The sequence below is a fragment of the Baudoinia panamericana genome, assembly GCF_000338955.1.
Source record: "Baudoinia panamericana UAMH 10762 unplaced genomic scaffold BAUCOscaffold_7, whole genome shotgun sequence".
In the NCBI taxonomy this organism is placed as follows: domain Eukaryota; kingdom Fungi; phylum Ascomycota; class Dothideomycetes; order Mycosphaerellales; family Teratosphaeriaceae; genus Baudoinia; species Baudoinia panamericana.
In genome coordinates this window covers 246,008-273,332 of record NW_006911263.1, presented here as the reverse complement: position 1 = coordinate 273,332, position 27,325 = coordinate 246,008, and the positions used below count along the sequence as shown (strand labels likewise).

The window sequence follows — 27,325 nt, the reverse complement described above, 5'->3', positions numbered from 1 at the left end:
GTTCCTCGTCTAGCGTGAAATATTCGGATCAATCGAAAGGCCCATCGTTACTGCAATTCCATTTGTAGAAGTCTCTCAACGACGTCTCCGTCTGCCGCTCCTTCCATCACCGTCATCCTGTCCTCCCCCAGTCAACCTACCCAGTATATCCGCAAGGCCGGCTTCACCAAGGATCCGAGTGATACCCTGGGCAAGAGGATCGACAGGCTTCCTGTTCCCATGCTCGTCGAAGCGATCGGGTAGCTCGATCGTCCCTTCAGACTCCTGGTCCGGCTCCCGCTCATATTGGTCATGCATCAAGTTTGGCGACTCTGTATGCTCGTTGCCTTTTCGCGCATGATCTTCGCGATGCTTCCGCCGCCTCCTCCGGTGCTTATGGTCTCCGCTCGTCTCACTATCGGTATGACGACTTTCATAACTGCGCACAGCCTCTGGTGAATGAGCCGTGTTTGCACCGAGATTGAACCGAACACGACTTTGACTACGCGATCGACCAGGTTGGGGCGTCTCTACACCATCTGCAGACACCTTTGCATCAGCACTCTGCCCCGTAGCATCAGTAAGCTCATATGCGGGTACATGGAACGTACCCGCATCTGGAAGTTCACGCTCGGCGGATGCTTGTGTGGGCGCACTCACATTCTCGGGAGGTTCTCTGCCTCGTCCCCGCTCGTGGTGAGCGGCCGCGGGCGGCGCATCATAGCGCGTATCGCCCGCAAACGTATCATTCGGATATGGTGCGCCAAGATTCGCGTCGCTCTCGTTGTAAGCGCCGTGTAGCTGGCCATATGGTTGATGCGGTTGAGGGCCTGATTGAGCGTAATCGGCAGGGTTGTACGCAGGGTACGGACTCTGTTCAGCCGCTGCTGGCTCACCACGGGCAGTTGCGTACTCTCCAGTCGGCGGCGGCGGGAAGTAATGGCTGTTTGGATACTGTTGCGCGTTGTCCGCGGGCAGATAACCGCCCGGCTGCTGTGCCGAATGATAATCGGGGTAGTCCTGATCGTGGCCGTAACCATACTGATCCTGGTAGCCCTCTTGTCCGTGTCCTAGCAGAATCGTCAGTAGAAGCTAACGGTCACCGTCACACATACTTACTCTGCTGTTCATCTCTCTGTCGCGACCGCTCCCTCCGCTTGCCCATCTCATGGGCCGCAACCGCCGCAGCTCCGGCCGCAGCGCCAGTCTCAGCAAGATGCCGTGACCGACTGCGCCTCCGTCGCGTGTCCGGGCTGCTGCCGTCGTCACTGCCACCTCGGTGGCGCCGTTGATATCTACCCGGCTCATCGTCGCTGTAGTAGCCGCGACCTGGCTCGGAGTAGATGGGATCATTGCCATAGGCTATGTAACCCCCGTGGTCAACACTCCGGTCATCGTCAGGGTACGGTGCGGGAACGGACCTACTCCTCGACCGGCTTCGCCTGCGCCTGCCGCGGTGCCGCTCGTCTTCAATGATGGCTGCCTTCTCCGCTTCTTTGTTCGCCTTGTTGCGCTCATACAGACCCGCCAGTGCTGCACCACCCAGACCTGACGCTACGATCGGTACAGCTTGACGAACTCGACTTCGCGACCTACCTCCCCGGCTCTTCGAGCGGACATGGTCCCATATGCCTGCTGCAGCCGCGGTAGCGAGACCGGCTTGAGCGATGCGTGTATTGCGATGGTTCGGGTCCATGGCTCTTCCGCCTCCATCGGACAAGACAGTTCGGTCGTCGGTATAGTAGCTGTCAACGCTAGCTCTCCGTCTCCGCGAGCGGCTGCGGTGCGGTGGTTCAACCACAACAGTTTCCTTGTTCTTGTTTCGAGTCAAGGCGTATCCGGCTAGCGCTCCCACAGCGGCCACAGCAGCAAGACCACCAAGCTGCTGCGCACGGCTCAACGACTTGGAGCGCGATCGGGAGCGCTTTCGTCGGTCTCGCCTGTCATACCTACTATCATAGTCGCTCTCGGGAGACCTGTCCCTGTCTCGCGAACTCCGGCGCCTACTCCTGACCCGACTGACGGCCTCAGCGCCGATTGCTCCAATGGCGGCACCAGCTAGATCGTTCACAGCTCTCCCTCCAGTGGCTTGGCCCTGTGACTTCCGATGATGGCGTAAAATTTCAGCCACGCCAACGCCAGCAATAGCGCCCTCAGCTAGATGCCTTTTATGGTGAGGAGACTCATCTCGCTCGCGGCTGCGGCTCCGGTCATCGTCATATGTCCGCTCGCGTCGAACATACTCATAGCTGTCATCGCTGCTGTACTGAGAAGCACTGTCACGGGGCCTGACCTCGCTTCTGCGCTCGTAACTATCATCGCGTCGTTGCGGGCCGCGATCAATTTGACGTACACGGCGTTCGTAGAAGTAATTTTCTTCTTCTGGTTTGGTTTGACTTGTCTTCTGCGTTGGAGCCTCGGACGGTGGTGCAGGTGATGGTGGCGGAGGCTCTTCTTTCTTCGAAACTAACGACTTTGATTCGTCGCGTACCTCTTCGCGCTCAATGAATTCGTACTGCGGCTCGCGACGCTCTTCCCGAATAATGATTGGCTCGCGACGTTCTTCGCGGATGATGATCGGCTGTGGCGCTGCTTCGCGTATGATGATCTGTTGGGGCTGCGAGAAGTACTCAGTGCTCTTACTGTACTTCTCCACGTCGAAAGGCCGTTCGCGTTCGCGCTCCCAAACCCGCGCACGTGGTGGAGAGAAGTCTCGCTCCCTTTCGAAGCGCCACTCTCGAACGCGCTCGGCTTGAGGTGGTGAAGGAGCACGAACTTCTCTGTCGCGCTCAATCACCCTGAACTCACTCCTGGCGCCAGATGATCGGTCGCGGTCGCTATCGCGCTCAAGCACTCGATACTGTATGTCGCGCCTCTGCGGTGGCAGTTCGCGGTCGTACTCCCTAATGCGCTCAGTAACGCGATAGTCGACCTCTTCCCTTGGCGGCAGATCCCGCTCTCTGATGCGCTCCGTCACACGGTACTGCACATCTTCTCTTTGTGCTGATGGGTCACGGCGCTCTTTGCGAATAACGATTTGCTTGTTATCCTCCTTCACCTCGTCGTCCAGATGTAAGATGGACCGGCTGCTTTCCTTATCTGGAACCTGGTAGCGTTTCACGGTCGTATATGTCCGCTTCGGCGCATCGTTGTAGCTCGTCTCCCGGTCCACCTCCCGGTCCCGCTCTCTGTAGACGATCCGCTCCCCGCGTACAGACATGTTGTCACTCTGAGCTGCTCAAGGGGTGATGGGTATCTGTTGGTAGGTCGCTTACAATGCCGTACCCAGATGGTAGGCTTGCACGCCTTCGAGCAGGGCCCCACCTTTGCGCACACCTTGTCGAAGTGATATCGTCGCAGTCTCACGTGGCGTTTGGGTTGATCCGTCGAAAGTTGCTGCCGATGACGAAGGCTCGAGCGGCGGATGATGCCGTTGCGGATCACGCGGCTGCCGCTTCGCAACGAGATGGCGCAAGCAGGCGGGATTTGCGGAGCACTGCCTCTACTTGCACATACCAAAGCCCAGTTTTGACCGAGGCAGAGAAGGAGGGTGATGAGGTGGAGGAGCTTGTCGCGGAAGTCTTGGGGCCAAGACGAAACTCCCTCGGACACGCATCCCAACCTCTGCGCGCTGGCGCTTAATGACGTAACTTGGCATCGACGGCGAGGTCAATGGTTGTAACATCCAATCAAGCGTCCAGCACTGAACCGGCACACTACAAGCCTACATGATGACATTCACGCGCAACTTATCAGTGGCTGGGACGACAGTCAGCAGCAGCATGAGTTGCAAGCGCAAAATGCTGACAACTGGTCAATAAAAGGTATCCCTGTACTCTCGTGATGAGAGTGCGCTTGGATTGTCTGCTACAATATGCTGCTACATGCTTGACAGCACCCGTGTGGGAGCTTAACTCTAGGCGGGACACAATGTCATCCGTGGCTAGAGCAGAGCGTGCCTTCCTCTTTTGCGCCGCACACAAGCCATTTGTAATGGTCCACTCATGCTGAACCAGTCAGCCAACCATGCCACCACTTAGACAACAAGCCCGAAACCATGCCTGAGCCGTCCTACTTTTATATCTCGCCGAATGCCGTATGCCGTATGCCCGTACCCGACCGCCCATGCAAAATCGACCAAACGCCATCGTGCGACCATAAGCGTGAACCGTTCATGTCATCATTAACAAGGCCACCGCCACAATTCAGGTTATAAGAAAATCCCATCCACGGTTCGCTATTATGCTTTCCCAATCCCACGTTTCTTCTTCCTTACCTTGATCCATCATCTCCCACACTTGCTCAACAATGGTATAAGCGTACTTGATGTTGCCGAGACTCGACCATTTCTGCAAGCGCTCAAACGCCTGACGGATCTCAGGCCGTTGGTTCGGCTCAAAGGCCGCGCAGCCCAGTAAGAAAAGCGGCATGAGCAGGATTGACTGCGTGGAGCCATCATCGGTATCCCACGGAAGCATGCGGAGGTATTGCAGACCTTCGTCAACTGCTTGCTGGAACGTGGGACTCGGCTTCGAAAGTTGTATTGTCCGGTGCAGGTACAGCCATGTGCATTGTCGATACAACAAGCTTGCTGCAAAGCGAGGACTCTCCGGTGGATGCACGCATGTCCACTCCCGTAGCGCCTTGTCGATAACAAAAGCGTCGTCGATGATAGCTGGGTCCCACCAATGGCCTGTTCCCTGTGCTCTCCGTTGTCGGATTAGATCGCGAAGTATCCGAATGCGACTGATAAAGCCAAATAAGCCGTCCATAACGCCGAGCAGAGTGCCGGCTTGGGGCTGTATCATGAACTCGGGCAGTTTGAAACCTTCCATTAGGTCAATGCTGCGTTGATCAAGCGGATTGCTCAAGCTCGTGATGGAGCTGCTGTAGTCGTGATACAGGAGAAACTCGAGGATGAACTGTCGTAACTGCTCGTTGGGAAAGGAAGACGCTCGTTGTGTAAGCATTTCTTTCATGGCGTTGAGGTGGAAGCGGTAAGTGCCGCTTGTATCACCAGCACACACCGTCTGTAGACAGAGTACGAGCGTCTGTGCGATCGATGGGTCGCCTATCCTTGCGACCGCGTTCTCCGTCGTACTAGTCGAAGCAGCAAGATCTTGCTGCAGGAGGCGCATCGCTTTGCTGCTGTGGTGCTCTTGTCTCGCCTCCCATTCTGTTTTTGGAGCGGGCTCGTTGGCGATCAGACAGCTACCTGACAGGTATAGCAGGCTATGCATAAGACCGGTATGACCCATGGCCATCGGCACGATGATCTCCAGGAACGGATTGTGGTGGTCCGTCAGGGAAAGAACTTTGCCAACATTGGCAGTGAAGTGGTGAAAGAACATTTGGTCTACGGTGCCGTCGATGCCTTCGACGAGCATGGGTAGCTCAGCCGGTATCGAGTCCCGCCGAACCAACGCCTTCTGCTTGCCGCTCCGCCATGGTTGCTTTGGTTCGTAGCCGTCGCACACGACGTTGTTCTTCTCGCAGTTGCTGCAGTGAGGCCGCGCTTCGTCGCACTTCTTCTTGCGTCTTCGGCATGTACCGCAACCAGTCTTCGACCGCGCATGAGAGGTCTTCTTCTGTTCGATGACTGGGTGTTTCCTTGGCCGTCCACGCTTTCTAGGGGTCGGTAGGGTGACGTTGGGTAAGATGGAAGGCTTAGCGTCCTCCAAGTCGTCCAATGCATCCTCTTCCAGCTCCTCTACCTTCGGACGAACAATGGGCGTTGGCGCATCCTCGTCGCTTTCCGGTGTTATGACACTATCAGTTGTTAGGTCGGGCGACGAGTCGGATGTGGTTGAGTATGCCGAGCTCGAGAACGTGCTCCTTCGTCGTGCGAGTACAGCAGGGTGTTGGATCTCTGATTCCATTGCGGTAAACACCTTGATCGCCGGAAGATCTTGGTTTCGAGTCGTGTAGCGGGTGTAGTCCAGCGTTCCGACAACCCTAGCTTGTCTTTTACTTGACCACCATCATTCTGCAGGGACTACTGTCTATCCACTCCAGGTCCAGGTTGTTTGTCTTTGCGAGGTAACCTAGACTGTCGAATGATGAGACCATATTAGCGCGGTAGGTATCCGCGACTATGGTACCGTGACTGGGCCGACGGTACGCTGAGCGAACCAGGCAGAGCTGGTGCAGCAGACACACACAAAGCGAAGTCAATCGCGCATGAACAAGGTGGACCCAGGTCTCCGCATTTGTAGGCGGCGGGTCCGGGCCAATATCAGATCGCAACGGCGTACCGGCCACAAACGCTCCAGCTTCTGCGGGCCACAGCACGAGAAGAGCATCGGCATGCTTCCTTAGCGGTCTTCAGGCGAAAAGCTTACGAGTCAGGGTCTCATTTGTTGACTGCGCGCTCGCCCTGGGCCGCCAGGCAATCGTATGAAACTTCTGCTCGCATGATGCATAAGCCGTAAGAGGTAACAACGAGAGCGAGGGCCGAAGATCGGACGGCTACGTACTTGGTGGGATTATCGAGCTACGCCAGCATAGGAACGAGGCTTGCAATCGGTGTCGTCGTGAAAAGGTCAATCTCCACATGCAAGCATCCATACTCGCCTACTCGGCCTGATGACCCGACGACTTAAGCTTGCCTTTCCTTCGGATTACCCAATTAGCGATAGTCACACAAAGCTCGCCATGACCAAGCGATCCTCTCCTGCATGAGGTGAGGCAGTAAGCAGGCTCCTGACGAACCCTAAATTTGTGCAATGCGGCAGCGGGAAGAGGCAGTCCGCTCGCTGCTCGTTTTGTGGTACAGACCGAAGTTCGCTGATCCAGTGGTGGAGGCCTGTTCTCCACAGCTGGCGAGAAAGGTTGTCGCCTTCGGCCCGCTTGATTGGCCTACCAGTTCGTCTATTCTGGCCGTGGTTGGCCTGGACCTTGTCGATGTCTCACGTAGATCGTGTCCGTGATGGGAAGCTTCTGCGTGCGCGCTCACGACTCTATCGTGCGTGTTTGTGGAAGACCGCAGCAGTAGTGAGGTCAGGATCTCGACAATCAGCAAGCCTATTCGTTAGCGAAAGCGAGGGGGTCGTGGGATTCATGCGTTGTTCATCATCGGAACACCTCCCCGGAGAAAAGACCAGCCATTGCGTGGATACGAATGATGCGGAGCGGTGCGGAGTACATTGACGCTGCTGCAGGAGAATGGTGCCACAGCAGCGGATGACCACCCTGAACGGGTGGCAGCTATAGGAAGAAACACCCTGCAGACCGCCTTCACGTGAGGCTTTAGGATCCATCAACACTCCATAACACTCCACAAGGCGTATAGTACAACAACGAACAGCCTTCAAAGGGCCGTGTACTGCTCACCGGTAGTCGAAAGGAGCAACGACCGCGTGGTCTATCGCCTTACGGAACGTAATTGCTCCACTATAGAGGAGTATGCAGCTTGCCACCGCGAGCCTCCATGCAACCATCCCACGCTGCAGGTCCGGTTACGGAAAAGGGTCATGTGCGCAAAATGTCACCTATAGCCCTGGATTGATCATACAGTCTATGGGCGATCGTAATCTCTTCATCAGAGCTTGCTGCTCGGCCCCGGCGTGGTGCAGCAAACCTGGCCTGACCCGTCAATGACACCCTCCGTCGCCCCTTGCTGATGCTGCTCGCTCAGCAGCGTGCTCTTATTGAACTCCTGCGAACTAGGGGGCACATCGATGGCAGGATTCCTCTCGAAGAAGTTGACAGGCTTCAAGGCGACCTTGATGACCTCGCATGGCATGACTGGGAAGTCTTCTATGCGCGGGATCTATGACCGATGTCAGCATAAGTCATTTGATCAGGCTGACCCATTCTCTTGGCAGATGCTTACGTGGTTTATGCCGAACTGGACGAAGACCACCAGATCCTCATCCTTGATGTTTTCTTTCCGGTTGGCCCAGCTGCGTACCCCAGTGCCGCCCCTGCTTTGGTTGGTATATTGGCCGCCAGCGTAGAGCTCCCCGTCTCGGTACCGCACCGCGTAGATGTTGCTGTCGGAGAACTCCGCACGCTTGTGATTGAAGCTCTCGGTATCAGACAGGATCTTCTGGAACGGCGGAGCATGGATCTTGTAAGCGACGGGTTTGCCTACATATCTCAACAATTAGCCCTTAACAGTTCCGAAGATCCGTGTGCGACTGTGAGATCGTTACGATAGGGCAGGGACTTACCATTTACCGCGTTGCGCACGTCAACATTCTGGATCTTGAATGTACGGTTCCGCTCAAAGTCAAGGTCGTACCCTCCAGACTTTTCCAGCACGGTTTCCTGCGTGTAGTACCCAGTGCCATGTGGATTGAAGTCGCTTCTTGGCATGGGCAGGGCTTCGTCGTACACCAGTCGGTTGTGGTAGCCATCAATCATAGGGTCCACACGCAGCGAGAAGATGTGCTGATGGTGTGTAGCTAGGACGCCAGGGTGGACGACCGTACCCCAAGGCACCTCAAGGCCGTCGTCAATGGGCTGTGTGGACAGGATGCCAGTGGCTCGGACCTCGTATGCAAGCTCACCAGCCTGGTTGAACATGAACGCCATGATGTACTCGTAATTCGCCACCGTTATAATGGACTGCAAGACCAATTCACGGTTGCGGACGACAGCAGCACGGCCGGTACGGTAGTTGGTGTGCTTCCATCCGATACCACCATCCTGCTCGTGGATGCAAACCACATTCGGCATGTTCATCGGTTCACCCTTGTCATCTGCAAGCACTGCTGAGAGGTAATGGATCGAGCCCAGACAGTCACAGCCAAGCTTAAGGTCATTGGCCATAACACCCGCCCCAGCATCTCCCAGATCGAAAGCGGACTTCTTGTGAAATGGATGTCGAGGGTCAGCGTAGGGAATGTTCATATCGCTTAGTGAGAGACGGTAGAACAGGTTTCGACCCTCGTAGCGCACGTCGTAAAGGACCATGCCTTCGCGGTAGTTGAAGCCGACACGGAATGACCACTTCTGCCACTCAACCACGTGGGACGTACCCTGATTGGTTACAGCGAAGCTGGCACCTTCTGGCTGCACCACGTGAAGTGGCTTGAGGTCCGTTCGCAACTGTTGAAGCTCAGAGATATACTCGTTGCCCGGGCGGCGCTGATACGGCTTGGGGCCGCTGATTGTGTTGTCCTTGCCGGTAGGGAGATGGTCAATGCGGACGACCTTCATCGACGTGGAGCTGATTACCGGAGAGATGGTAAGCGGAAGCGCGTAGTGGTTGGAGTCGGCCTCGGCGGAGTTTTCGGGATCACGCATGTAGAGGAAGGCCTGCCAAAGACGCTCATCGTCGTTAACCCCATCAGAGCCGTAGATCCACGGATCGACCACAACGTGAGCACCCTCCGGCAACTTAAGCTTTGCAATCTCTGCTTGGACTCCCTCATCCCCCAGTGCAACCCGCTCGATAGCGAGGATCTCTTCGCCGTCACCGGGACCGTGCAGATTTGGCCCGAGTCTGACGTTCTTCTCGACGGTTTGTGTGCTGAGATTGACGACTGCCTCGTGGAACTTGTTCTATGCTCTCGTCAGAGTGCGCACTTCTGATCTCGTCCTCCGCGCTAGCTTACAGTATTGCGAAGATAGTAGTTCAAGAAAGCTCGTCGATCAACCCTGGGTAGATTGTATCCATGAAACTCGGCCTCAATGAATGGTACTGTTTCCGCTTTGGCAGGCTCGTGCAATGTCACGCACTTGAACCTTAGATCCACATTGGCGGGCCACTGTGCTTTGATGAGCAAGACGGCGTTCCGGATCTCGCCAGCATTGAGCGGCGCAAGCGGATGGGCTTCGCTCTGCTTAGCCGTGCGAAGTGGCAAAGCCGTGGAGACGGATTCAGTCGCCATCTCAGAAGTTTGGATAAGAGTTGGAGCAGGTCAACTTCGATCCTTATACGAAAAAGAGGAGGGAATAACAAGGAGTAACAGCAAGTACGAAGTGCGGTAGGAAATGCACTTTCAGCAATCTGCCACCTGATTGACTTTCAGGGCATTACGTTGGATCTTCAGTATTCCATGTGGTAAGACAGCAGGGTTAAGCGCCCCCCGGTGGGTCTCCTCTGGCCGTCGTTGGCCGTGAGAAACGAACAAGATCGCAATAGAAGCTCTCGGCCACGTCGCAAGCGTAAGCGCCTGCAAGAAGATTAAGCAAGGACAAACCGCGTGTCGTATCTTGTCTGATAGCAACCCGAAAAGGAAGGTCGATGCGGACGCTTCATGCAGGTCGGAGGCACAGGGCAAGCATATTCGGGGACCCTATCATCCTGCTAGATGCAACCCTTTAGGGTCAATTCTGACTGATTTGCTTATCAAGAGGGGCAAAGGGTTGAGGGCACGATTTGGTGGACATTCCATTGACTCGATTGAGGTTCAGTTAGTCAAAAATGCGAGCAGCCGAGGCAAAACCACTTGGACGCGTTTAGTCGCGTCACCACTCGTTCTGGGAGGGCAAATTCCACAGCTGGAAGCGCTCCGATTCTGAAGGTCTTTCTCTGCAATCGACGTCGCTTTGTAAGGCTTTCCAATGGCAGTGGGTAAAGGCAACACACAGGTCAGCGACTACGAGCGCCAACGGCAGGAGAAAATCGCGAAGAATCAGGCATTGCTACAACAGCTTCAACTCGATGCGAACAGCACCGGTCTCGGCTCCAGATCGAAGGCCAAGTCAAGCTCGAGCGCTGGTCAAAAGCGCAAAAAGCCAGTGGAGAGGGTGAAGAAGGAAGACAACGCGCCGCGACGCACATCTGCGCGACTACAAGGCATAGTAGCTGACTCGCAGGTTGCGCGGGAGAAGGAGGAAGCGGACAATGAGGCGTTTCAAGAAGAGCAACGGGCTAAGCGGCAGCGGGTCACCGAGGACATTAATCTTGTCGACGCTGTCGTCAACGGACGGACTTGGAACAAGGCAGGCAACTGGCTAACTGCGGTCGGACCTGCCAACCCCGGCGAGCGCACCTTCTCGGCCCAGGATGTCACAGATACGACTGACAAGCAGCTGCGCGAGTTGAGAGAGCGTATGAGTAGCCTGCAGCTATGGGAGGGTGCTGAGCCAAATCGCATCAAGATCACCCCGGAGCGGATATATAGCCTAGGTTTCCATCCAACGCGAGAGAAGGCGCTGGTGTTTGCAGGAGACAAGCTTGGCAACCTTGGCCTTTTCGATGCGTCCCAAACATCTCCGGAGCAGGTGAAGCAGGAAGCGGAAGATGCGGAAGAGGAAGGCGACGGCGATGTGGACGAGGGTTTCGACCCAGCAATTACGACGTTCAAGATCCATACACGTACCATCAGTGCCTTCCACTTCCCACCCTACGATCCGAATGCTCTCCTTACAGCCTCGTACGACTCCTCGATCCGCAAGCTGGACCTCGAGAAAGGGCAAGCGGTCGAGATCTATGCGCCAGAAGACCGATTGGCTGACGATCCCATCTCTGGTGTCGAGGTCAGCAGATCAGATCCGAACATGCTGTATTTCACAACGCTGAATGGCGCTTTCGGGATGCGTGACATGCGCACACCAGCCCACGAGGCGGACCTGATGCAGCTGTCAGAGAAGAAGATAGGCGGCTTCAGCTTGCACCCTGCGTACCCCCACTTCGTAGCCACGGCAAGTCTAGATCGCATGATGAAGCTCTGGGATCTGCGTAAGATTAATGGCAAGAAGGGCAGTGAGTGGCGTCTACCTGCGTTGGTAGGGGAGCATGAGTCTAAGCTATCGGTCTCTCACGCAGCCTTCAATGCGGCTGGACAGGTAGCCACAGCTTCATATGACGACACGGTCAAGATCCACGACTTCTCCTCTTGCGGAGAGTGGAAGCCTGGTCATACGCTCAGCGACGCCGAGCTAAAGCCTGCAACTATCGTACCGCACAATAACCAGACCGGTCGATGGGTCACGATTCTGCGAGCGCAGTGGCAGTTGCAGCCGCAGGACGGTGTACAGCGGTTCGTTATTGGTAACATGAACAGGTTTGTTGATATCTATACGAGTAAAGGGCAGCAGTTGGCACAGTTGGGGGGTGAGGGTATTACAGCTGTGCCGGCGGTCGCGCAGTTCCATCCTAGTATGGACTGGGTGGCCGCGGGTACGGCGAGTGGGAAATTGTGTCTTTGGATATAGAAAGAGCGAACATTCTCATGCCATTGGTATGGTTGAGCGTTGTTGAAGACCTACCGACGGCCGACATCGCGTCATTGCAGGCCTTGAAAAAGTGCCCCACTTAATTTCATCTCGGTACATGCGCATGGTGGGATACCGGCAGTAATAAACTGGCCTTAACATTGTTGCATAACAAAGACCGACACACACCCTTTCGCCCACTATAATTTCTTCCTCGATATAGCTCTGATATACACCGTGTTTGCTCAACATTGCCCATCATGGTCCATGTCAACGGCGAGGTGAAGGGTCAGGACACCTTCCTGTAAGTTTTGAAAGCAAACATTCCGTTGCAGCATAGTAACACCGCACACATAGCTTCACTTCTGAATCGGTGGGACAAGGCCACCCGGACAAGCTCGCGGACCAGGTCTCTGATGCCGTGCTCGATGCCTGTCTCAAGGATGACCCGCTCTCCAAGGTCGCGTGCGAGACGGCCACCAAGACTGGCATGGTAATGGTGTTTGGCGAGATCACGACCAAGACCAAGTTGGACTACCAAAAGATCATCCGCAATGCCATCAAGGACATTGGGTATGACGACTCATCCAAGGGTTTCGATTACAAGACGTGCAATGTGCTGGTTGCCATTGAGGAGCAGAGCCCGGATATCGCACAGGGTCTGCACTACGAGGAGGCACTGGAGAAGCTCGGTGCGGGTGATCAGGGTATCATGTTCGGCTATGCTACGGATGAGACGCCGGAGCTGCTGCCTTTGACGCTGCAACTTGCGCATAAGCTCAACAAGGCGATGACAGACGCCCGTAATGACGGCTCGCTCCCCTGGCTAAGGCCCGACACCAAGACGCAAGTTACCGTGGAATACAAGCACGATGGAGGAGCCGTGGTGCCGCTCCGAGTTGACACAGTCGTCGTGTCCGCACAGCACAGCGCAGACATCAGCGTGGAGCAGCTCCGGAAAGAGATCAAGGAGAAGATCATCCTCAAGTCCATCCCAGAGAAGTACATTGACGACAAGACCATCTATCACATTCAACCCTCCGGCCTCTTCATCATCGGCGGTCCTCAAGGTGATGCCGGCCTTACTGGTCGCAAGATTATTGTCGACACCTACGGCGGCTGGGGTGCTCACGGCGGTGGTGCCTTCTCCGGCAAGGACTACAGCAAAGTCGACCGCTCCGCCGCTTACCTCGCCCGCTGGATCGCCAAGTCGCTCGTGCACTCTAAGCTCGCCCGCCGGGCGCTCGTGCAGCTCTCGTACGCCATTGGTGTCGCTGAACCGCTGTCGCTGTTCGTCGAGTCGTACGGCACTTCGGACAAGAGCTCTGACGAGCTGGTCAAGATCATCCGGGAGAACTTCGATATGAGACCCGGTGTTATCGTCAAGGAGTTGGATCTGGCGAAGCCGATCTACTGCGAGACGGCGAAGAATGGCCATTTCACCAACCAGAACTTCAACTGGGAGAAGCCGAAGACGCTGAAGTACTAAGTCAGTCGCGTCAGAAGCTCAGTGCGGATTGCTCAGCGCGACACTTAACGCGCCTTCAAAAGTTTTTGCAACCATAACGGCCGGTCTGCGCATGGTGTGTTTTTGCGATCTGTGAGCAAGGATGAGCATTCTGCCCAGGGCGTGGAGTATTCAAGACATTCAACATAGACCACTGGGCGGAGTGTTTGTGGTCGTGGCTACCAACAATACCCTTACATGGCAGCCTACGACAGATGGGCGATAATGTGTTGCTGCATATTAGCGTCGGCGTTTCAGGAGACTTCAACATTCTCTCGAGAGCGCGGCGATACCCATCGAGATAGATTCGCGCAAATATATGGGAAGCGGAGAGTAGCCTTTCACTCTCCGATAAACTGTCTTCTCTCTCCACAGGGAGCTGTTTCTTGCTTCGAAACCGGCGTCACTAACTGCAGGCTTGTCCGTATTCTGGGCCTACACAAGCCAGCGGCAATTCAGCCTGGCTAATTAACCGGTCTTTCTCCGCCGTGAAACGTGCAATGCTTTCACGCTCTACGAAGAACATTGGAAAGGGTAGCATGAGAGCCACAAGGACGAAACTGACGGCAACAACGTATCGAGTGCTTCGTCGTGCGGGGACAACCATGCTGGAGCTGCTCGGTCAACCACCACATGCGTACCATGCACCGATACCTGGCTAAGCTTTACCGAGCCATTGTAACTCGAGAGCTCCAGTACTGCGCAGACGTCACTCCATCAGAAGCTGTCACTCTGCTCTAAGGTAGGTTGTGATGACCTTTCCTCAAGATCGTACGTAAGTTTGCCGATCTCCACTCTCCTCCACCGCGTCTCCGACGGCGAATACAGTCCACCTATCGTACCTCATTCACTTGTTGCTTGGTACTCTGCCAGACCATGTCTGGCAATGATGCGCGTAAGGCCACGTGCGAGATGCGGGCAACGGCGTGTTTGGAGAGTCGGCAAAGCTGTACACGATTTCAGTAGGCTCGAGTTCGTGAACGGCTAAGTGATTCGTTTCATGTCAACTTTCTTTGACTACGCTGTGTCATTTTGAAACGGTGAGAACCTATTGGAACCCAAGCTGGAGTGCATCGATTGCCCATCATGACTGGCATCAAGATGCCGTTCACACTGCCCAAGACGTACAATGTCTACTTCCTGGCCATCATCTCCACAGTTGGAGGCATGCTGTTTGGCTTTGGTGAGAACCGTCTACTAGCCGGTGAGGCGACGCCCGCGCATCGCTGACATCCGAAAGACATTGCGTCGATGTCAGCTATTGTAGTTACCGACCAGTATATTGACTACTTCAACAACCCAGCCGGGGCGCTGCAAGGCGCAATCGGCTCAGCTCTTGCAGCAGGATCCGTCATTGGCTGTATCAGTATGTACAACCCCTGGGCATAACCTTACTCTATTGTCTAATAAACCGCTAAAGTTTGTGGTCAACACCCTTATTCGCCGGCCCACTGTCTGACAAGATAGGTCGTCGAGATGCCTGTCCTTTCGGTACGCCTCAAGCTATGCCCCATGAGCCGTCTTTAACTCCGACTTACCATCTTTGCAGCCTGCTTGTGGTGGCTTGCCGGCACTGCTGTACAAGTTGCAGTCACCTCTGCAGGCATGCTGATCGCTGGTCGTATGCTGAACGGGGTTTGTGTTGGCACAACTTCGTCTCAAGTGCCTGTCTACTTAGCGGAGATCGCGAAGAAGAATATGCGGGTCGATCCTGGTCATCCAGCAGTTGACAATCGAGGTCGGCATCTTATTGATGTTCTTCATCGGTATTGTACACGTCGAGCGTGCTACAAGAGGTGCGTACTGACGCTCTGACAGGCTACGGCTGCTCATTCATCCCCGGACCTGCTGCCTTTCGCACTGCCTGGGGAATTCAGTTCGTCCCGTGCTTCGTGCTTATTTGCGGTTTGCCTTTCCTTCCTCGCAGCCCGCGTTGGCTCGCTAAGGTCGGACGAACCGAAGAGGCTGTGACTATACTTGCAAAGATCCAAGCCAAAGGTGATGTAACCGACCCAATGGTCATTGCGGAGTGGGAAGAGATTACTACGGTGCTTGCGGCGGAAAGAGAAGCACCTCCTGGATGGCGTCGTTTCGTCGTCAATGGCATGTGGCGTCGCACTCTCGCGGGCTTCTCGGTGCAAGCATGGCAGCAGTTGAGCGGTGCTAACGTTATAACGGTAAGCAAACCAAGTTGTGATAATATCCGCGCTGTCCGAGGCGTTACTGACACTGGTTCCCTTCGATCTTAGTACTACATCGTATACGTCTTCTTAATGGCCAACCTTTCTGGAAACGCAAACTTGACTTCTGGAGGCATTCAGTACGCACTGTTTATCGTCTTTACGCTTGTGACTTATCTCTTCATCGATAGTACATCGCTCTCATCAAGCACCCTGGCAAGATACTGACGGACGCACAGAGACCGGTCGTCGACCTTTGCTCATATACGGCGCTCACGGGATGGCTGTCTGCCACTACGTGATTGGCGGCATGCTCCTCTCCTACGGCGAGGCGGTACCCGGCGGCGTACAGGGCAACGCAAACGTCTTGGTTAGAGTCTCTGGTTCTCCAGCCTACACTGTCATTGCGTTCTCGTATTTGCTCATCATCGTCTACGCTCTGACGCTTGCGCCGATTGCGTGGGTCTACGCGGCCGAGGTATGGTCGCTCGAGACTCGAGCCTACGGTATGTCAATCGCAGCCCTGGGCAACTGGATCTTCAACTTCGCATTGGGTATGTTCATCCCAAGTGGCTTCAGGAACACGGGCGGTGGTTTGTTCGTAAGTATTGCATTGGCCTCAAGTCCGAGCTTGCCGCTTATTCAGCTCTCTCGCAGCTCGTCTTCGGCACGCTTTGCGTTCTTGCCGCCATTCAGTCATTCCTGCTCTACCCCGAGACAGCGAGGAAGAGCCTGGAAGAGATCGAGACCATGTTCCACAAGAGTCGCCCTAAGCCGTGGCGCACACACCCTGGCAGTTCACATTTGGATGTCGATGCCGAAGAAGTTAGGCGCAAGGCTTCGGCGCCGCAGCGGGAGGGAAAGCCGCAGGTCCTGCACAAGGACGGTACGGTCGATACTGCAGACAACGACTCCACGAGCAATGACAAGAAAGAGGAGGTATAGGCGGTGGCGACACGTAGTAACACATGATGCATGTGCAATCATACTGACAGCTTGCCAACCACATGGTCTCTCCTCTAGCAGGCAAAGTCTACAATGCACCCTTGGAATATGGGTGACAGGCGCAACCTCTGATGATCTCCTGCCTCCAACGTGCCAACCTGAACGTGAACCGATCACCATGTACAGTACACAGTGCGGAGACGCCTCGCGCGGTGCCTCAAACGGGCGCCACATGAGGCGCACAGACAGCTCATGCACAATGACGTCTCGCAGAGCATTCGGCACGCGAAGCTTCAGAAGCGCGTCTGAAGAGGTGAAGTAGCGAGACCGTCTCGTTGTGTGGGTGGCTGGTTGTATTCTGTACGTTGTGGTCAGTTTTTTGGGTTCGGGCAATGTCAGCGTTGGATCATTTGAAACAACAACAAGGTCAAATCGAAGGTTCGTCTTGATTTTCCGGACTAGGACGCATGCTGTCCCGTGTCTGTGCGACCCTACAGTCAAGCAGGAAAGTCGTAATATGACGAACGTCCCGCACGGGACTTAAGTCGTACTTCAATGCCTGCTCCGTTCTTTATACCTCCGTCCACGACAAGGGCTTTGAGAGAACCCGACTGACCGTTTGCGCAGAGGGTGTAGGAAGGATTAAGATGGTCGACAACGATCCGCCGAAGAAGGCCACGCCTGCAAAGGCGCCGGCAGCGAAGGTGCCAGCTGCAAAGGCAGCACCGAAGCCGGCAGCAAGCACTCCTGCGAAGCCAGCAGCTAGCACTCCGGCAAAGCCTCCTGTGAAGAAGCCTGCAGCGCCAGCATCTACGACCTCGGCGGCGTCGAAGCCAGCTACCGCTGCTGCTCCTGCGAAGAAACCAGCACCTGTAGCCAAGACTGCGCAGAGCGATACACCAGCAGCCGGTGCTGCCAAACCCGTTGCAGCAAGGGCCGCGATTGGGTCAAAGAAACCTGTTCCGCCTGCTGTCAAGCCATCCACTAAGCCAGCGTCAGCTGCACCCAAGCCGCCTGGGTCAGCAGCACCACCAAAGCCGGCAGGTGCTGCAGGTGCTGCACCTGCAGCACCCGTCAAGAAGGCTGCTCCAGCCGCCAAAGCGCCGAGTACGGCTTCAGGGCCCGCCTCAACTGCTGCAAAGTCGACGCCGGCGAAGACGGGAGCTACGCCGGTTAAGAAGCCTGCCCCAGCCGCCGCGACAAAGGCACCTACACAAGCGACTGCAGGTGCGCAGAAGCCGGCTGCCGCAGCGCAGAAGACAGCTGGTAGGTTACGTGCATAGTAGAATGGTTGTCAAGGTGTTGAGACGTGTCCTAGGTACTGCGACTGGCACCGCCCAGAAGACCACAGGACAAGCGACCGGAGCCGTGAACAAGACTGTTGATCAGGGCACTGGAGCCGTTAACAAGGGTGTAGGCGCAGCAACCGGTACGTCCACTCTACCAATGCGCGCCGTCTTCGCATCGCAGGACAAGGTTTTGGCGTTTCTGCCACCTTGGCTGGTTGAGACTTGGCAAACGGCGGATGCTGCGAGCAACAAGCGATGATGAAGTGCTGATAATGTGAACCAGGTGGGCTGGACAAAGTCACCGGCGGCCGGTCGGCGCCTGTCTCGAAGACAGCGGGTGGAGCCGTCAAGGGAGCCACAGGGACGGCTGGTAACACGGCCAAGAATGTTGGCGGAACAGCTCAAGGAGCGGTAGGCAACCTGGCCAAGACCGGGCAGAACACTGTTGGCGCTATTAGGCGTGGTGACATTGCAGGCACTGCAACCGGTCTGGCTTCCGGTGTGGGGGAGACGGTTGGCGGCGCCGGTGAAGGAGTCAACAAGACCGTAGGAGGACTTGGTGACGGCGTCAACAACACTGTCGGTGGATTGGGCAAGAATGTCGGTGGTCTGTTTATCTCTGTCCATCACGTGTATTCAGGCAAAGCTAACAATTGATTCAGACACCATCGGCGGCCCAGGCGGCAAGCTTGTGGGCGGTGCTACCGGCAATGTGGGCAAGACCGTCTCAGGAACAACGGCTGGCCTTGGCAAAACAGTGAGTTGTATGGTTTAACAGCTCGATATGCGATGCTAATACGCTTTAGGTTGGAGACACAACTGGCGCTCTTGGAAAAGGCGATCTCAGAGGGGTAGCGTCTGGAGCCACTGGAGGAGTTGGCACGACCCTTGATAGTGCTGGCAAAGGCCTTGGAGGCACTGTTGAAGTACGAAACGCGAGTGACTGTCGAACACAATATGAACTGCTAACGATGTTGTAGGGCCTCGGAGACGGCGTTGGCGGGTACCTTCCCGGAAGAGCAGGTACCACAGTATCTGGCTTAACCAAGGGCGTCGGTGACACTGTTACTGGAGTGACTGGCGGACTCGGCGAAGGTGGGCTCAATGTCCACTATGCTGCAGCTGCTGCCTACTGACACATGACTAGGAGTCGGCAAAATCGGAAAAGGCGATGTCGTTGGCGGTCTCGGATCAACAGTCGGCGGACTCGGCAAGGGTGTCGGAGGCTTAGCCTCAGGTAAGGACTCGTGTGTCCCAATTCGGCTCCATTGTTCGGCAGCTGATAGTGATCTAGGTGTCTGGGGTGGTTTGAGCGGCAAGAGTAAAACCGATCAAGACGCAGACGATGTTAAAGCAGAGGCTGAAGGCCAAGCAGAAGATGCGGCGCAGAAGGAGCCTACCGGACAGAAAGGCAGCAGCTTCTTCTAAAGGCCTAGTTGTGGTCCAAAAGCATTGGATAGGAGCATAGATCATTAGGTGAGAGGTGCTGTCGATCACGATGGCCGCTTGGCTCCTAAAAGGACGAGCTCTGGCTTGTTCCTGTATAGCCTTGGGAGACAGTCGATAGTCTGGACTCTTTTTGGATCATTGATAGTCTCCATATATAGCAAAATACATTGGAAGCTGGACGGCTTTCTAGGCTCGGACTGTATGAGGTCGTGTCCTAATAGCTGAAGCAGCATCTATGGGTAGAAGCATCCACGTGCTGCAGCATACAGGCTTTGTTGCTCCAGTTTACCTTTTTCTCCTGCAACAGCACACTGGTGAGCAACGGGTAACAACCCGAAGTAATGCCAGCGCTAGCGCTGGATCCCGGCATTGCATGCTTAACGCTGTCCGAGTGAAGCACTTAAAAGAGCAAGCAGCGTTCGACAATGACGGAACGTGAAGTGATGCAACGGATCTTGGGGTGACCTTTCAACTTCTTTGTGCTGACATCTTGCGCCATCACTTCTGCCAATGTTTGCCCGCCGTCGCATCACCTATGGACGTGAGCACATTCGAGGATTGATACCATGTGGTGTTTCTTGCGCTCTAACCCCTCTTCACTTTCACCGACTGCACCTATGGTGAGTGAAGCGCGTACACATACTACAAGTATTACTGAAGTATTCCTTGAGTTTTCCTGCTCCCTTCATGTCTGCTGCTCGTACTTCGACATATTGACTTCAGAACACGACACACATGTGCTAATCACTGCGGCCTCCGATGGCACCGAATGTCACTCCGCTGCTAAAGCGCAAACGACGTTCATGTGCAGCTAGCTGCAGCGGCGTTCTCTCGCAGCAGGCACGAAACAATGATCATTCAGCTACTGACGTAGCTCGAGTTAGCGGTATTACGCGCTCACACTCTCCCAGTGTCGTAATCAGGCGGGTGAGGAGCAGTTCTGAATCTATACCACCCGGCGCAACAAGCTCTGCGATTCATATCACGACCAAGGGCGCAAAGCGCCAGAAACTGAGCCATGTAGTCGTCCCTAGACCTGCATATCCGCATTCGGCTTTTGGCCTTTCGAACGCCACTGCACCGCTACGCAGTGAGTTCGAAGCTATCTACGCATTGAAACAGGAGTATAGCCATCTCCACGCTGATAAGCCGAACCGCCCGGCATACACCTATTTTACTTTGAACGACTTCAGTGTCTATCGACCGTACTACAGGCTGTCGAGCAATCGTTATGATGGAGAACTGGTCACCCTTGACCGCCTCCAGAACCGGAAAGGCTGCAATACTTTCCTGGTCGATGGCGTGCTTGCATGCGGTAAACTGAAGGTCTGCGTCAAAGCCGTTCCGATCAGTATCCTGACGGTTGATGGTTACGGAAACACGGACACTTTCAGCTTGAGCGGCAAGATCTGTGTACAGAGCGCGACCGCTGCTGAGTGCGATGTGTGGTATCAGTTCGGCACGCCGTCTCCTGAGTATCGAAGGTTCTTTTCACCTTTCCTATGGCTTGCGCATTTCACCAAGTCCTTCGTGGAGTACCTTACGGAGACGGAGAATGTAACGTTGGCGCATTTTGCTGCCGATATGCAGTTCGTGCAGTGGCTGCAATACACGTACGGCGGCGATTCAGACTGGTTGCAATGGCAACAAATGGCCAATCTGAGCGATTATAGGACTACGGTTGCTGCTAACGTCGGCTTTCTGTTCAAGGAGTGCTGGAGCGTTCACAACCCTGCTCCTGGAAGCCCATTCAACATTCGCAACCAGCCGGTTTGGGGCGAAGTCGATCCGATGAATCTCAAGGCAATCCCGCAGCAACCGAACAAAGAAACGGCAACGATAGTCACACCCTATGCGTACAGATGCTTTCGACATATGTACTTCGGACAGCAACTCAAACAGATGTCTATCAGAGATAACGCCGTCAATGCACAAGTCACGGAGCGCAAACGTGCATTGGGCTTGACCGTCGCAACTGGTGTTACACCTTATGAAACGGGCATGCGTACACCTGAAAGTATGCCAAGTACGCCTCCCTCTGCCAGCCCCCTGGAGGTCAACGCGGGCGATGTGGTGTCTGTGGAGGCTGACAAAAACGGACCGTGGAGGTCGTGCGACACTGTCTGGTATGCCTATATCATGGATGTTCGTTTGAACCGACGGAAGGAGCAGGTTCTTGACGTACTATGGCTATACGAACCACAGCATACGACATTGGGCGCAGCATACTATCCCTTTGCTAACGAACTGTTTCTGTCGGACAACTGCAGCTGTGGGCATAATGCAATTGCAATCGACGCTGTTATTAGCAAGGTCGATGTAAAATGGCACATCAAAGATCCCGTGGGTGTTGCTGTTTTCTTTGCCCGTCGAAAGTTCTGTACTATTCATGAAGAAGATAGTTACAGCTTTGAAACGCTGAAAGACTCCGACTTCGTCTGCAACTGCAGTGAGCGCCAGCGGATCTGGGACGATTGCATTCGACAGTTCGCCGTCTCCGACTGCGTGCTTGTCCTGTCGCCCGAGCGATCGCCGTCAACAACATCGAGTGTTGACGAAGAGGAGTTCAACGCATACGGGCGGGCAAAGAAGTCTTGGCTCGAACCCGCAAGAGTCGTGGCGTTCAACAACCTCCAGCAACGAGTAGTTTTGCAGCTGTTCCAGCGCAAGAATCGGCTTGATCTTGCTGCTAGAGCTAATGAACTGTTGGTCAGCCCGGAAATGATCGACGTACCGTCGTCAAGGCTCATCCGGAAATGCAATGTCCGTGAATTCGAACCTAGCGACATCAGGAACGGCCGCCTTCCGGTACCATACGATCAAAACGGCGCTGCTGATTGTTATTACATCGCCAAGAGCAGTAGTGGTCATGAAAAGGATGGAGTTCCTGAACGAATTTCGAAGCCAGGCAGCGCCCGGGAGCTGTTCACTCAACAGGATAGTAAGCAATGCAACCCGACACACAAGCTGCGCGGTATGGGCATCTTCTGTGGTGGTGGCAACCTCGACCGAGGCCTAGAGGACGGCGGCGCTGTCGTCTTCGACTACGCAATCGATTGGGCGGAGCATGCCCTACACAGCTACAGAGCTAATTCTCGCAACCCGAACGCCCGATATTTTCTTGGCTCTGTGAACGACTATCTTGCGGCTGCTTTGGACGGTGCAGGGGATGCTAGCATCGCGGCAGTTGGCGCTGTCGAGGTGCTCGGAGCTGGCAGCCCTTGCCCGGGGTTCTCTAATCTCCAACTGAACAAATTTAGTGACGAGTCGTTGCGTAACGCCTCTATGGTCGCAGCGGTGATCGCTTATGTCGACTTCTACAGCCCGAAGTACTTCCTCCTAGAAAACGTTGTAAATATGACAAGGGGCTTAGGACCAGACAAAACGGAAAACGTCTTCTCTCAGGTTCTTGCAGCATTAGTCGGTCTCGGGTACCAAGTGCAGCAATTCTTGATGGACGCATGGTCGTACGGGAGTCCGCAGCAACGAACCCGAGTGTTCATTGTCGCAACAGCGCCAGGACTTGACATTCTGCCGGTGCCCGTGCATACGCATGACCATCCTAGCAATATGGGCTTTCGCGAGCGAGCTCTCGGCCGCTCGAGTAATGGTCTACCATTTGGCCAGCGCCGCAATGACTGGACGCCTTTTCCGCATGTGTCCATTTCCGACGCTTGTAGCGATCTGCCGGAAATCACAGATTCGCAGCCACAGCTATGTCCGTCGTTTCCAGACCACAGGACCTCGAGCGAGGAAGGTGCTGACAGCCGATCGCGTATCGCCCTCATTCCTTTACGCCCTTACGGGATGGGGCTTGTCAAGGCAGTGCAGCAAGGACTAATAACAGGCGGGGAGCCATTAGACTACTACAACCGACTCGGCAAGCATCAAGCGAAGAAGAACAGCACGACTTACGCGCGCGTTCGCCGAGACGGACTAATGCCCACACTTACTACAGTGTTGAGAATCGGAGACGGCATCGCCGGGAGAACTATCCATTGGCGAGAACACCGGAATGTGACTGTACAGGAATGTAAGCGCGCCCAAGGGTACTGGGATGAAGAAGTGCTCGTTGGCTCTCCTGCCCAACAGATGAAAATCATCGGCAACAGCGTCGACCGTAAAGTCTCACTTGCGCTCGGTGTAGCGCTGAAAGAAGCGTGGAACCGCAGCCTTCGTCGCGAATTGGTCGCTGCCGAGGACTCTGCCGCGAGTGCACTACAAAAAGGACGATCTTTAGATCTAAGCCCAAACGCTGCAACGCGGAGTGTTCAAGGCGCGACGGTGCAGACTGGACGGCTAAGCTCAGATCAAGTGCGCGACGTGCAGCAGCATGGCTTCCGTGCCATACTGCAGATACTACAGCCTCTATCAGGACCATCCAAGGTTGGTACACAGGCAAATCAATTATGATATCGCGTCGCATCGACGGCGAACAACTTGGATGTTGGCACAGTTATCTTGTGGCTAGGAGTGACTCCTCAGTGTTTATCATATGAAAGGACACTCTTCCTATTCAGCCTAACATTCTCGTTGGCGGTCATACGACCCTTTCGCTTGAACGCTTCGCAACATGTAACACATAAGAAACGTTAGCCCCATGAAGGGTGCGATTGCGATCAACCATCCTCCACCTCCTTCACCCTTTCCTCACCCAAGGCCCACTCATCTCCATCCCTCAGTTCCTTCCAATTAACCCACTGCCAATGATCCTTGTGCTCCACCGGCTCCGTCCGCATCTTCCCCAACTCATCCACCCCATCCTCCGGATGCACCAGCACGCTTCCACTCACACTCACACTCTGCAAGCGCATGCTAATGGGCAGATTGTACTTCAGCACCCCCCTGACGATCAACTCGAAAGGGTGCTTAAGCACGTTCTCCCACCGCTCGCTACCACCCGCTTCAGTTTTATTGCCGGGCTTGGCGAGCCGCAGCTCACCGACGGAGAAATGTTCGTGGTGCTTGACGGGCGAGCCTTCGAAACTGAGCGCTTGGTCGAAGTGCAGAATGCGGCCGAGAAGCATAGTTTGTGCGTCTCGTTCGAGGTCGTCCGGAGGGTCTGTGCCTTGGTCGACGCCGCCGGAGTTGGAGGGAGAATGCCAGTGGTCGCTCAGGTCCTCCCACCGCCGGACGGCCGGCTTGGATCGTGACGTGGTGATTACGGTCCCAACGTGCTTGCTCTTCGCAAAGACATTGATGTCCATATCTGCGACAGTGATGCCCAAAGCGTTCGGGTTGACAGCTCCAACCAGCAGATCCAACATAATCTCCTGCTCACTAGCCAGAACGTTCTGAATCTTGCGTATCCGCACATCCTCGAGCGGTCGGTTAGACACAACAAGGAATGCAACTGCAGTGAGAACAACCGCGACCAGGACGCAGAAGCCAATGAGGCAGCTTCCGAACCGACTGCAGCAAGACCGTGGTTGCTGCACAGGAACGTAGTAATCATTGTCGTTGAGCGAGCGCACACTGCCACTGTTGATCCGTCTGTGGCCGTGGCGTGCGCTCCTCGCCGTGCGCACCGAACCTACAAGCGGTGTGCGCTCGTCGTCTGCGCCCTCGCCGTCAAAGTCAAATGACTGCTCCGCTTTTCTCCCGCTGAAAAGCGTTGCCGGGCGCTCTCCACGTCCATGTTGCAGCAGACTCTGCGGACTTCTCGGCGAGTTCGGTCTCGAGTGGCGCGTATTTAAATGTCCGGTCCGCAGTTTCGACGCTTGCGTGAACGGCGAGTCTGCGTCAAACATCGACGAGGCGTGACTAGCACCTCTGCCGAACTTTCCGAAATGCCGCGGCGTCGAGCGAATCGTGCCATCCTTGCTCTCGGGACTGTCAACATCGTGATATGGGTTGTTGGAGAACTTCATGCTGCGCTTGCCGGCTACTTTTCGGTCATCCATCGCCTCGCCGAAACTCCTGACCGCGCTGCGCTGTTGGTCCGCCGTGCTGTGCGAAGACGTCACGCTTGGTGTGCGAGAGTGGAGCCGTGGTCGACGTTGTGGTTCAGGTGGGTTGGACTCGTATACGAACGTCTCGTCGGAATCTGACGTGTTCGCCTCGTCCACTTGACTCGCCACGCGAGCCTCGAAGATGTCGGCTTTCGAAGAAGCGGTACCCTGGTTCAGACTCCTTGACTTTTGCGATGCCTTCTTTCGCTCCTTCTTCGGCCGGATGGTTTCGTTACTCGGTTTGAGCCTGACACTGCCATGATCGTTCCGCCCACTGCCCGAGCGATCGCCAGCGTTGAGCGCAGACTGCGGTATTGAAGGAACCGTCTCGGTCTCTACAGTCATGTTCGGCTTGCCTTCGGGCTGACGCGACTTTGCTGACGACAGAGGTGCGTAGTTAGTTTTGGCGGCAATGGGCTGCCTCTGCGCTGATTTGTTACTCTGGGTAAGTGACTGTCTCCGTCCTCGTCCACGATCCAGTTTACTACCTGCACTTTCACTGCCGCTTTCGCCAGGCTGCGTGTGCTTGTCGCCTTCATCCTGCTTTAATGCCAACTTGTCGCCTTCTGTGATCGTCGTGAGCGGCTTCAGATCCGCAGCCGCTTGCACTGCCGCTGGTGATTCAACAACGGAGTCTGTGCTGTTCTCCTGCACCGTTTCCAATGTGGACTTTCCGCTTGGTCCACGAGATGGCGCCTTCGGCGGCGCTTGCAGTTGCTGCTCAGCCTTTCGGACATCCTCACTGCTGGGTTTTGTGGGTGGTATCGTAGCTTGCTGAGCAGGACTCTGCACACTGATGCTTGGCATGCTGGCGGGCTCGACCTTTTTCTGCGCTGCTGGTGCAGAGCCTCTTCTCGAGCCGGTTGCTGATGGGGGCGGCGACTTCAGGCGAGGCGATAACGGCATTTGCGGTGTCGTATCGCCCGAGCCGCCTCCTGCGCTTTTACTCGATCTAGGTAGCCTCGACACAGCTTCCGTTATGGGGCCTGTTGATGCCGGGAGCTGTGGTACGTTTGCGGCGGACAATGCCCTCTGTATCGCTGCAGCGGACGGCTGTGTAGAAATTGGCGTGCTGAGCGGTGCAGGGCGGCTGTCCTTGCGTATTGGCGAGGTGTTTCGTGACGTCTGCGGTGACGAAGAGTTACTGGGCAGAAGTAGGTTGGACGAGCGCTGCTTTCGAAGTGGTGGTATCTGTACGGGCGGCTGTCTGTGCTGACTCGAGCTTCTCTTCGGAGCGGACGAGGCGTCTTGCGCTGGTTTGCTCGTAGTACTGTTCCCATTGTTGCCGGTGGCAGCATCCTTGCTAGATGTGATCGGCTCCGCGGTCTGCGGACCTCCAGTCACTGACCGGAAGTCGTTTGACATCCTTTCAAGACGGCTTCAGTGCCTCCCTCGGCCGTTCGACCATCACGTCATGCTACGCTCTAGCCCATCTCGGGCCTTGGACCGTCCTTAGGCGTTGTACCAGCAAACCGCGTGCCTTGCAGACAAAGAACGAAGGCGCAGCGGTGTGCCAAGACAGGGTATTGTGGGAAGTTCGATGGGCAAGGCGTGGAGTAGCGGCGATAGAGACCGAGTGCTTAAACAGACACAGCCAGAAGCCCGAAAGTGATCAATCAATTACACAGATGATGTGAGGACGAAAAGCGGCAGGCAACCGCACAAGGTTCACCTCGCAAACGCTCCAAAATGCCGGAAGGAAGGAAGGAAAGCACATCAATGACAGCGGTCCCCTGCTCCGATGTGAATATGTGGCTTGTCAGGGACTCCCGTAAGGCCCGGTTCGCCTGCCGAGGCATGCGAGGAGGCACAATGTCGCTGACGTGGCACCAATTCCTCCTTACAATCACTATCTACACGGTACTGGCACGTACATCGACACAACGGGCGCAGGCAAACTGTATGGGTGGGCTG

The 27,325-nt window shown here is 55.3% G+C and overlaps 10 protein-coding genes across 10 annotated transcripts; 6 read left to right on the top strand and 4 right to left on the bottom strand.

Moving 5' to 3' along the window:
• Nucleotides 1-75: 75 nt before the first annotated feature.
• Nucleotides 76-3,199, bottom strand: BAUCODRAFT_576848 (uncharacterized protein; the record flags this gene model as incomplete). The annotated part of the gene is made up of 3 exons (XM_007678885.1): nucleotides 76-1,049; nucleotides 1,099-1,533; nucleotides 1,576-3,199. The coding sequence occupies 3 exons, from the start codon at nucleotides 3,197-3,199 to the stop codon at nucleotides 76-78; spliced, it is 3,033 nt and encodes a 1,010-aa protein (XP_007677075.1).
• A 167-nt stretch (nucleotides 3,200-3,366) lies between these two features.
• On the top strand, nucleotides 3,367-4,087 carry BAUCODRAFT_497407 (uncharacterized protein). Its single transcript, XM_007678884.1, has 2 exons — nucleotides 3,367-3,654; nucleotides 3,804-4,087. The coding sequence occupies exons 1-2, from the start codon at nucleotides 3,533-3,535 to the stop codon at nucleotides 3,988-3,990; spliced, it is 309 nt and encodes a 102-aa protein (XP_007677074.1). The 5' UTR covers nucleotides 3,367-3,532; the 3' UTR covers nucleotides 3,991-4,087.
• Nucleotides 4,088-4,184: 97 nt separating this feature from the next.
• Nucleotides 4,185-5,858, bottom strand: BAUCODRAFT_70890 (uncharacterized protein; the record flags this gene model as incomplete). The annotated part of the gene is made up of 1 exon (XM_007678740.1): nucleotides 4,185-5,858. One exon carries the CDS (start codon nucleotides 5,856-5,858, stop codon nucleotides 4,185-4,187), a length of 1,674 nt encoding a protein of 557 aa, XP_007676930.1.
• A 1,661-nt stretch (nucleotides 5,859-7,519) lies between these two features.
• Nucleotides 7,520-10,043, bottom strand: BAUCODRAFT_576846 (uncharacterized protein; the record flags this gene model as incomplete). The annotated part of the gene is made up of 4 exons (XM_007678883.1): nucleotides 9,543-10,043; nucleotides 8,154-9,489; nucleotides 7,814-8,070; nucleotides 7,520-7,750 (listed from the first exon to the last, which is right to left on the bottom strand). The coding sequence occupies exons 1-4, from the start codon at nucleotides 9,816-9,818 to the stop codon at nucleotides 7,520-7,522; spliced, it is 2,100 nt and encodes a 699-aa protein (XP_007677073.1). The 5' UTR covers nucleotides 9,819-10,043.
• A 451-nt stretch (nucleotides 10,044-10,494) lies between these two features.
• Nucleotides 10,495-12,090, top strand: BAUCODRAFT_122932 (uncharacterized protein; the record flags this gene model as incomplete). The annotated part of the gene is made up of 1 exon (XM_007678882.1): nucleotides 10,495-12,090. The coding sequence occupies one exon, from the start codon at nucleotides 10,495-10,497 to the stop codon at nucleotides 12,088-12,090; it is 1,596 nt and encodes a 531-aa protein (XP_007677072.1).
• An 8-nt stretch (nucleotides 12,091-12,098) lies between these two features.
• On the top strand, nucleotides 12,099-13,579 carry BAUCODRAFT_576842 (uncharacterized protein; the record flags this gene model as incomplete). The annotated part of the gene is made up of 2 exons (XM_007678881.1): nucleotides 12,099-12,394; nucleotides 12,448-13,579. Exons 1-2 carry the CDS (start codon nucleotides 12,351-12,353, stop codon nucleotides 13,577-13,579), a joined length of 1,176 nt encoding a protein of 391 aa, XP_007677071.1. The 5' UTR covers nucleotides 12,099-12,350.
• A 1,119-nt stretch (nucleotides 13,580-14,698) lies between these two features.
• Nucleotides 14,699-16,722, top strand: BAUCODRAFT_122930 (uncharacterized protein; the record flags this gene model as incomplete). Its single annotated transcript, XM_007678880.1, is given in 9 exon segments — nucleotides 14,699-14,780; nucleotides 14,838-14,967; nucleotides 15,018-15,088; nucleotides 15,147-15,301; nucleotides 15,321-15,363; nucleotides 15,416-15,774; nucleotides 15,847-15,967; nucleotides 16,017-16,378; nucleotides 16,435-16,722. 9 exon segments carry the CDS (start codon nucleotides 14,699-14,701, stop codon nucleotides 16,720-16,722), a joined length of 1,611 nt encoding a protein of 536 aa, XP_007677070.1.
• A 1,200-nt stretch (nucleotides 16,723-17,922) lies between these two features.
• On the top strand, nucleotides 17,923-18,768 carry BAUCODRAFT_157043 (uncharacterized protein; the record flags this gene model as incomplete). Its single annotated transcript, XM_007678879.1, has 3 exons — nucleotides 17,923-18,151; nucleotides 18,295-18,618; nucleotides 18,674-18,768. Coding segments are annotated over exons 1-3 (561 nt in total), but the record flags the coding sequence as incomplete, so codon positions are not given.
• Nucleotides 18,769-19,894: 1,126 nt separating this feature from the next.
• Nucleotides 19,895-23,621, top strand: BAUCODRAFT_90408 (uncharacterized protein; the record flags this gene model as incomplete). Its single annotated transcript, XM_007678827.1, has 2 exons — nucleotides 19,895-21,976; nucleotides 22,010-23,621. Coding segments are annotated over exons 1-2 (3,369 nt in total), but the record flags the coding sequence as incomplete, so codon positions are not given.
• Nucleotides 23,622-23,923: 302 nt separating this feature from the next.
• On the bottom strand, nucleotides 23,924-27,132 carry BAUCODRAFT_34376 (uncharacterized protein). Its single transcript, XM_007678581.1, has one exon. The coding sequence runs from the start codon at nucleotides 26,774-26,776 to the stop codon at nucleotides 24,080-24,082; it is 2,697 nt and encodes an 898-aa protein (XP_007676771.1). The 5' UTR covers nucleotides 26,777-27,132; the 3' UTR covers nucleotides 23,924-24,079.
• Nucleotides 27,133-27,325: the final 193 nt, after the last annotated feature.

Excerpts from the sequence above, each read along its gene's own strand:
- BAUCODRAFT_497407 (XM_007678884.1), top strand. The coding sequence starts at position 3,533 with ATGAGGTGGAGGAGCTTGTCGCGGAAGTCTTGGGGCCAAGACGAAACT. Across the intron at positions 3,655-3,803 it reads CATCGACGGCGAGGTCAATG|GTATCCCTGTACTCTCGTGA; the intron begins GTTGTAACATCC and ends GGTCAATAAAAG.
- BAUCODRAFT_34376 (XM_007678581.1), bottom strand. The coding sequence starts at position 26,776 with ATGTCAAACGACTTCCGGTCAGTGACTGGAGGTCCGCAGACCGCGGAG.